This window comes from Nannospalax galili, unplaced genomic scaffold, assembly GCF_000622305.1.
Source record: "Nannospalax galili isolate Female #2095 unplaced genomic scaffold, S.galili_v1.0 scaffold127, whole genome shotgun sequence".
NCBI lineage: Eukaryota > Metazoa > Chordata > Mammalia > Rodentia > Spalacidae > Nannospalax > Nannospalax galili.
This window is the reverse complement of record NW_008360326.1, coordinates 13,528,170-13,537,117: the sequence shown is the minus strand read 5'-3', so window position 1 is coordinate 13,537,117 and position 8,948 is coordinate 13,528,170. Positions and strand designations below refer to the sequence as shown.

The following is an 8,948-nucleotide window of genomic DNA, read 5'->3' as shown; positions in this document are numbered from 1 at the left end:
GCCTCAGTCTGTAGCCTAGTCTGGTCTCTTGGCATTAGCCTGTTGCAGCCTCCCGAGTGCTAGGATTGCCTTTAAAATTTTTTCTTTGATGGGTGGTGACTAGGATACTTATCACCACCTGTAAACTGGATCCAGGCCCTCTCAGGCAGTCTGCAAAGGTCTGGACACCTACTCGGATGAAAACCTTTTAAAAATGACATTAAAAGCAAACACCATTTCCTTTGTTTTGTTTTTGAGGCAGTGTCTCAGCCTTGCCTGGAATTCGTTGTGTAACCCAAGCTGAGGAACATCTCTATTTCAACGTGTAATATTTTCTTGATGTAGTAGGATATCCCCCAGTTCATTTCATCCATTTGACTTTTTAAAGCTCATGCTATTTAAGCCCATTTCGACCTTATTTGTAATTATGCTTCTATTTCTAGAACCTTCATCTATCACCCCAAACAAAGGCCCCAGAAATTCATCACGAACTTTGTCTGAGAATATGTTCCAGGGGGCGATGAGGGGAACAGGTGATGCAACAGAGCACACCTTGCTTGTGACGTAACGTTGAACACTTCAACTTCGCTGTTAGACTATTAACAAGCTTCCAAAGCAAAGTAGAGGAGGGCTGAAACAGGTGGACAGTGTCCCTTCCTGGGATGGAGAACACGAAGCACCTTAAAGTACAGATCCTGAATATGGCACAAACCGAAAAGGCTGTTTTTTGTTTTGTTTTTGAGACAAGGAGACAGGGTCTTTCTGTATTTTTAAATGTTGAAAGGGGAAAAACATTCTTAAGACAGAAGACCGTGTTATTTTTAAGTCCTTTTCTTTTTCTATCTGGCTACATCTCAATGTGCTTGGAAACGCCCTTGCTCAGCAGGGCCATGAACAAAGCTTTGCAGTTATCCTAATCTATTACTATGATGGTCTTATCTAAACCTTTCTCAAGGCTCCTACACTTGAAGGGCTGGAATGTGCCTAGATGCCTAATGGGACTGGCTCTGAGGTCCCATGCTGGAGGATGCTGGGATGCTTCCTTCTGGCTTCTAGATCTCCCTGAGGGGCACCTATCCATTCAGGCAGGCCTCTGTGCTGCATGTCTGTTCCCCATGTCCTGTGGGCTGTTATCTCGCTCCAGTGCCCTTGCTTCTCGTATGGAGTTCCACCTATCCTCAGGGCAGTTTGAAATCCCTGCAGTCACCTGTGTTCCATCCAAATTAGATTTTGTTATCTTTTGGCTTAAAATCTTTGAATGACCACACTGCCTGTGAAGTTCAAATGACTTCACATGGGGCGGGAGGTCCAACATGAACTGTGAGACTTATGTCTTGAGAGTATCTCGAGTTAGCATGAAGTATGTAGAGCTCTGCAAACACTCACATACCTCTGTGTCTTTGGTGTCTCCTCCCTCAGGTCTGTTGACTTGGTAGACATCTGTCCTAGCAGACTGAATTAGAGGTGGGTATAGGAACTACAAGGAGCCCTGGAATAGGTGATGCTCCAGCAGTCACTCATATCAACTGCTCTAATGATGTCTCAGCACACTTCTTCCATATTATGGCTAAAACCGGAAGCCCCTAGGGGGCAGGGGCCATGCTTTACCTGTCTTTGGATGCCCAGTGTTGTTAGCACATGGATGTATTATTGACTCTTAATTCTTCCATTCAACAACAATTTCATGTGCTATTAGGCCTTCAGTGTTCAGCTCTGTGTACAAGGTCCTCCTGGTAAGAGGGAACAAGTATAAATGTTGTCTTACTTTGGAGTATCAGAATGTTGAACATATCGACACATCCACAATCTCTTACTGCAATTATTCCCAAGATACCGATTGGTAAGGTTTGATCTCATGCTATAATCTGTACTCCCTTATGCTTTAAGGACTTCTTGGCACCAAGTTGCCCCTACCAAGTCTGTCCATGTCCCCAGTGCTTAAAAGAAGTCGGCAGAATGGCCTGTGGAAACTGGACTTTACAAAAGCCTTTATTTTGAGCTTTCCATAGATTATCACAGAGCAGACCACTCTTTATTATGTTAGAGTTATCGGCCCACTGGGACGATTCACTAGCTGTCCCTTTTACTTGGAATGGCTGCAAGAGCAGCGGAAAACCAAGGTCTTCTGATGAGATGAACCCAGATTCGAGTCCAGCTGTGCTTACCTGCTACATCACCATGGGTGAGTTTTGCTAAACTCCCCACACTTCCCTTCCCTCATTCACGAGGTGGGATGTCGCACCGCCTCTTGTGCTGAAAATTAGAGTTGGATTATTGCCTGTCTAGTGCAGGGTAGTCACCGTGTCTATGATGGTCATGTTTTCTCTTTAAAATAAGCTGTTTAACATGAAAATTATTTCTTGGGTGCCCTTTTTTTTTTTTCCACAGCAAAATTACATTATGACTCTCACAGGGCATATGAATTACTGATTTGAATTATTTATACCTGGCCAATTCTTAATGTCTTTAGGAATGCTGCTTTATTTCAATTCACAAAATTATTGTGTTCCCCCCGCCCCCCCATCACAATTTCCTACAGGGACATTATCAGTGGGTTCTGCAGGGAACAAAACAATTGACATAAAAAATCAGCACTCTGCAATTGTCACTGTTATCATCTGCCAGAAACTCTGTATAACACATTTTAAATCATGAAGGCTGGCTGCCACATTCATGTGAAATGCTTGAATTTTATGGTGCTTAAATATTTAACAATTCATGGAAGAAATGTGAAACATATCCCATAAATTGAATCCCTTTCTGTGACCTATGGTTGTAAAGTTAAAAAATTTGAACATACAGCTTTCAAAAGATGCCTGATCTGCTGCTAATACTTAAATATTTGTTGTATTATCATTTATAATATGGTTCATCATATATAAAATTCTGTGATGACTTCCAAGAACTGTTTTTTTTTTTTTTTTTTTTTTTTTGCTGAATTTCTTTTCTTTTAAGCCAAAAAAGGTTTACATGTGTGTTTCTGTGTGCAGGTGCATGTGTGTATGTAGCTGTAACTGTGTGCATGTGTGTGGAGGCTGGAGGACCTCAGCTGTTGTTCCTCGGGTGCCATCCATCTTGTTTTTAGGGATGACCTCCATCATTGACCGGGACTTTGCCAAGCAGGCTGACTGGCTGGTCAGGGAGCCTGAGCCATCTTCCTGTCTCTGCTTCCCCGGAACTGGGATTAATTACAAGTGTGCACCACCATGCCTGTTTTATTTTTATTTTTTAAATTTTGTGTATATGAGTGTTTTGCCTGCATGTATGTAAGTGCACCAGTACATGCAATGCCTGCAGAGGTCAGAAGAGGGTGTTAGATTCCCCGGAGTTAGAGTTACGGATGGTTGTTAGCCACCCGGGAACTGAACCCGGGTTCTCTTCGTAAGAGCAGCCAGTGCACTTAATCACTGAGCCATCTCTCCAGGTCACTGGTTCCTTTTTTAAAATGTAGCTTCTCGGAGACTGAACTCATCCTCGTGCTTTCAAGGCAAACACTTAGCAACGGAGCTACCAACCCAGCACCCTTATTCCCTTTCATTTTAAACCTATCTGATAATGTGTCTACTCTTAGCTGGCTTAGTGGGGTAAATAACAGATTTTTATACCATGGTGGAAGTCTGATTTTGTAGAAGGGAAGAACCTGGGAAGAATGAGATTCTGAGGCTTTTCAAGCACAGTTCTGTATTCAGTGTTAGCTGTGGGAGATGAAGTCAGGTGTCAGGCAAGAGGCTGCATCGGCCATGGCATAAGAACTGGCCTTGCCAAGTGACATGTGGATACAAGACCGGTGGGCCTGCTGATGTGAGCTGTGGCCTCTGGGAAAGGCCTAAACCAGGGGCCAGACAAGGAGGGCATAAAAGGCCAACAGGAAGGAGGAGGCTGTTCCATGGAAGAGCATAGAAGAGATCCCAGGGTCTGAAGCATTCACAGCCTGTGTGGTAAACAGTGAGTAGGCTGTTAAGCATAAATGGGGTGAAGTCCAAAGGCTGCTGGGATCCTGCTGGAGGCTAATGGCTCTGACCTTTATCTTGTGGCAACAGATGAACAATAAAAATGCATTTGAGATGACAAGTGGCATTGCCAAAATGGATCTGGAAGCCTGGCTGGCAGTGCCGTGAAGAACCGAGTGAGGAGGTGCTTTAAGTACTGAGCAAAGCAATGAACTGCGTGACTCAAGGTCCTTCCAAACTGAGAGTGCATGACTTAAAATACCAGAGGCCGAAAAGGAAAAAGAAGAGAAGTGGGGCTGGGGAGATGGCTCAGTGGTTAAGAGCACAGGCTGCATTTCTAGAGAACGATCGTAACAAAGCCTCCCTCCATAAAAAAAAAAAAAGTAAAAAATAAAGGTGGGGAGAGTGAAAATAAAGTTAGGAAATCACCAAGGGAGGGATTGGAAGAAACAGATTTTTTTATGAGTAACTGAACACATTTCTTTACTGAACACTGACTCTCAAGTGAGGTTCACTATATGTGCAGCATCTCTCTTATTTCTTTAGCCTATTCCCTGGCAGCAGAATAACTGCCAAATATGTGGACTGCCTAGATACGACCAAAGCTAGGTATTTAATGCTTAGTTTGAACTACACCAGCAAGTATTTACAAAGATGAAAGACTTCTGAAAAGTAGTATGGGAAACTTTGCAAATCATAGGCAGTGTACCCCAAACCATCAAGAGTAAGCAGTTTCAACTGTTCTTTCTTCTTGAGAGCCAAGAAAAAATTCTGAATGTTGACTGACTGCACCAAACTGTGGGAACTGGGTGCATAAAAGACAATTGGGAAACGACTATTAAACAATAACAATTTAAAAATCAGCTCAGTGGTGTTCCCTATTAGCAATATTAGCTAAATGCACCTGCTTTTACTTGTCTTTCTCAGCTCAATTCCAGTTCATTGGCATAACTTTGGGGATTCCTTATTGTATATGGGGGTGGGGGGGGAAGGAACCCAGACACAGAAAACAGTAAGTACCAGTTACAGGCAAGCCCATTCACTGAACAAAAATAATCATCATAGTTTCCAGAAAATATTTATTATGAAAAAATACTTGGTTTATACTTATAACTAAAATGATGTTTTCCCAAATCTGTAATAAATGGCTGGTGATAAATAAAATGTGCACATTATAACTATACCATCCAAAATTGGTATTCCAGTGTTTTTGTATCTGACAAGTCAAATAAAGTAATCAAATGCTATTATTGGACTCAAGCTACATAAAAACATAATAAAATGTTTCCATATACAAGTTAGGGGACTTCTGATACAATTGGAAAATAACTCTGGTGGGAAACTAAAGTAAGTTTCCTTTGGGTGGTGGAGAGGTAGAGGCAGGGAGGCATGGGAAGGTATGAATAGGCCTTGTTCTAGGTTCATTCACAAAGCACACCCCCGTTCCCAGATACGCTCAGTGTAGGTGTGCACAGTACTAACAAGAAGGGCAAAACGGGAGTGTTTTGTCAGGTTTTCCAGGGGCTACCAAAAGATGGCACCTAAGAAAGAAGTTACTTCGAACTGTAGTATGAAGTCAAATGTATAGTTTGGGAGACAAGAATAATTTAGCTTGACCATTCTAATTTAAATATGTCTAAAGGTACCAGACTCACAGGCATAATTCATATCGACAAGTAGCTGTAGTTTTACATCAATTATAAATTAAACCAAGTAGCTCAGGTGTCATTGTTGGGTAGCCATCTGAATGCTCCAGCTTCCAGTGAACTGCTTAGCTCAGCAACTGTGTCAAGGACATTCCAGGGAGATTCTGATTAGGATCTAGACACAGAGCTGCACAGTTGGCATGCTCCAAATTTGTCAAATGGATACAAAGAAAAACTGAGAAGGTAATATCCTAAAAATACTACCCCTGAGCAGTACCTCCAAGTGGTGAGAATATAGCTGATTTTGAAACCATGAGTTTGTGTTTTTATTTATATACTGTAATTTTTTTAATGGACATGTATCTATTTTTGTCTGTCTTACTGGTTACATGTCTCTTGATTTAGCATATAAATCAGTTTTCTTGACTGCAAAGACAATGCACACCCACACCCAGTTTTAAAAACAAACTGTAAACAAGAGAAAGTCAAGTGCCATGTAGTCCACCTCCAAAGATAATTTGTGTTAACATTTGGAATATTCTTCCAGATGTTTGCATTTCACATACAGGCTTGTCTACTACTTTTACAATCAGAAAACTATACATGAATGGAGGATCCTATTTTTTTTTCCTGTTCCTAATTCTCTTTAAAAATAAACACCTCCATGACAATATGACATTAGGGATAGTCTGGCTTTGTCTTTTTATTCCCAGAGCACGAGCACCAGTGAGGTCTTATGTGGCTCAGACAATCTGTGAATTAAACACTGCAGCTCCCTGGGACATTTTTTGGACACTCATTAAGAACAAACAGCCATTACAATGGCCAATGGAAAGGCACTTTTATGAAGAAAAAAAAATACTTCCTGCAAGAAGGATTTCTGGTGACCAGTCTACTGGACCGCTTCGCTCTGCTCTGGGTGGCAGGGCCACACTGGGAAATGCTGTGAATCCAAATCCATGGTGCCACTGGAGAGCTAAAGAGAGTGCAGGCACTTTCTCCACTTTAGAGCTTCCAGGTTCTCCTCCCATCAGACGCCTACGTGCAGAGCAAAGGGGTGAGCTGTGAACACCAGCCAGACCCAGGGGCCTGAGGACCTGAGGTGCTTGCATGAAGGAGAACAGAGCTTGCAGGGGAGGCAGCCACAACCCAAGCCATCATGGACATAAGCCAGGAGAATAGTGGGGGTGGTGCTGCACCTCCTGGCAAATAGAGCACCTCGCACACCAGGCAGAAAGAGTGCTCATCTTCCCATCCGGTGAAAACACCTTCCTGTTAAGGTCATGGTCTTCAACCCCAATGTGGAGATGCCACTGAGTTAGGAGGTAAGGACAGAAGTGGGAAACCCTGCCCCAGAGCTGAAGCGGTGACTGGTTTGGGATAGAGCACAGGTCAGATGGCCCACTGGGGAAAGCTGCCAGCTCCCTAGGCCAAGTTTGGTTTCCAGACACATCAGCAGGGCCTGTGAATCCAGATACACAGGGGCCACAGAGTGAGAGTTCATGGCAGACAGGAACAATCTGAACAACAATGGTGTGCTCTGCCTTTGTTTAAAACCAATTAGGGGTTTGGGGAGTGAACCAAATGGGCTAGGAGTCCACACCCAGGTCATGTCTTCCCAGGACACGGTGCCACATCACTGGCCGTCAAATCTGTGAAGCCGCTGTCTCCTCATTTCTTCTTCTGGTGGGAGCCGAAAGCCATAGGGTGGTGGGCTATTTCTGGTATTTCCTGCAGGGAGAAAGCAAAGGGGAGATCTATCCACCCTTCTGACATTTACAAGGCATTGTGCACCCTGGGCTCTGAAGAGGGAAAGCCAGCTTGGGTGTCATCTTTATTTCAACACAAAAAAGACACATACCAAACATTTCAACTTCAGCTGTCAATATCAAGGAAATATTTTCAGTGTGGTTTAGTGCAGGAACTTAGCTTAACTCGCCCTCAGCTTCTCAATCCTTTGTCCACTTCGGTTTCTTTTCTCCTCCACTGCCCCATGATTCAACCTTCCATAGTCTCAGGGCTAGTGTACTGCTTTTATTTTTTCTATGCCCATGTCAACCAACTCTTCCCCACCCTACCCCAATGCTGCTGCTGGCCTCTCCTTTTCTCTCTCTAACCAGCCCTTGCTACCAGCATGAGGGCATCAGAATCAGACCTGACTGAGACATACAAACCCCACCTTCCTGCTGGGAAGGGGCAGGCCCAGGCTGGAGGGTAGGGGCAGAGTTATACTGACCAGTGGCAGTATTCATAACAACTCTAGGACTTAGTGTTCTTTAATTTTTTTTTTAAATGCCATCTTAACTAGTTCACCCTCTTCCACACTATGCTGGCCAGCAGACAAAAATGCAGGTGCAGAATTTAAAGGTCCTATGAGAGACCATGGAAATCACCACTGAAAAAGGTTCTTGGGTCTGCAAAATTAACTCAAAATATGGGCAGTGTATGTATGAACATTTCATAAAAGCAATCTTCAGGCAATGTGGGAAGCAACAAAGAGGAAGAGAGTCTTGCATTCTGAACCTCATTTCGTGTCCTCTTTGGGGAGGCCATGCAGAAACATCTCCCACAGATATAGGAAGTAGCTGTACCAAACAAGCTAGAGCTTTTCACTGAGGCTCTGCCAACCCTGCTAACCGGCTCTGAACTCCCTCTCTCACCACATCAACCAGAAGTCTCACTGCCTCTTCCAACACCTGAGAAGCCCTGATGACCTCTCCTAATACAAACTCTTCAGCTCCTAGCCCCTCCCTGTTGGTCGTCCACCCTGAGTAGCTGCCATTCTGTCAGACAGTGTTGCCACCTGTGCCCCTCCTCCCCTCTCCTGCTGGAGACAGAAGCTCTGAAGTGGCAGGAGACGCCTCTGATACTTCTCACCCCTCCACTGTTGGTCAGTCCTGAATACAGTCATCAAATAAGCATGGTACTAACAGTACTGGCTTATGACTTCCAGAGCAATCTGTTATATCCAGACATCACCCAACACTGCCCACTCAGGTTTGACATGACTGGCCCAGGAGCAAAGGCTCTGGAGTACGGATGGCTGGGAGGATGGGACGGGCAAAGGGACAAACCAGAGGAAGGCGAGTGGACACCTGCTCCTTCTTGCTTGTTCTCTAAGAATGGCATCTTTCAGACACTCCATTTATGTTTATAGTGGACACCTGCTCCTTCTTGCTTGTTCTCTAAGAATGGCATCTTTCAGACGCTCCATTTATGTTTATGGGGACAATTATAATTATCATGAGAAGATGGCAGAGAAATCAATGGGAAACTAAAGATCGTCTGCTCCATCCATGACTGGAATTTCAGTTGCCAAAAGGGAACTTCATAACAGGTAGCCGAAAAACTTCTGTATAATTTTCTAACGTAC

At 43.8% G+C, this 8,948-nt stretch overlaps 1 protein-coding gene across 6 annotated transcripts in view; it reads right to left on the bottom strand.

Annotated features, from left to right (window-relative positions):
* Positions 1-5,933: 5,933 nt before the first annotated feature.
* Rhbdd1 (rhomboid domain containing 1) overlaps positions 5,934-8,948 on the bottom strand; it is a 166,130-nt gene continuing 163,115 nt past the window's right edge. For all 6 annotated transcript variants that reach the window (XM_008825841.3, XM_008825842.3, XM_029559975.1 and 3 more), the window contains one exon: positions 5,934-7,306. In XM_008825841.3, coding sequence (XP_008824063.1) covers positions 7,247-7,306 — 60 coding nt within the window. In that variant the 3' untranslated portion in view covers positions 5,934-7,246. The remainder of the gene's footprint in view (positions 7,307-8,948) is intronic.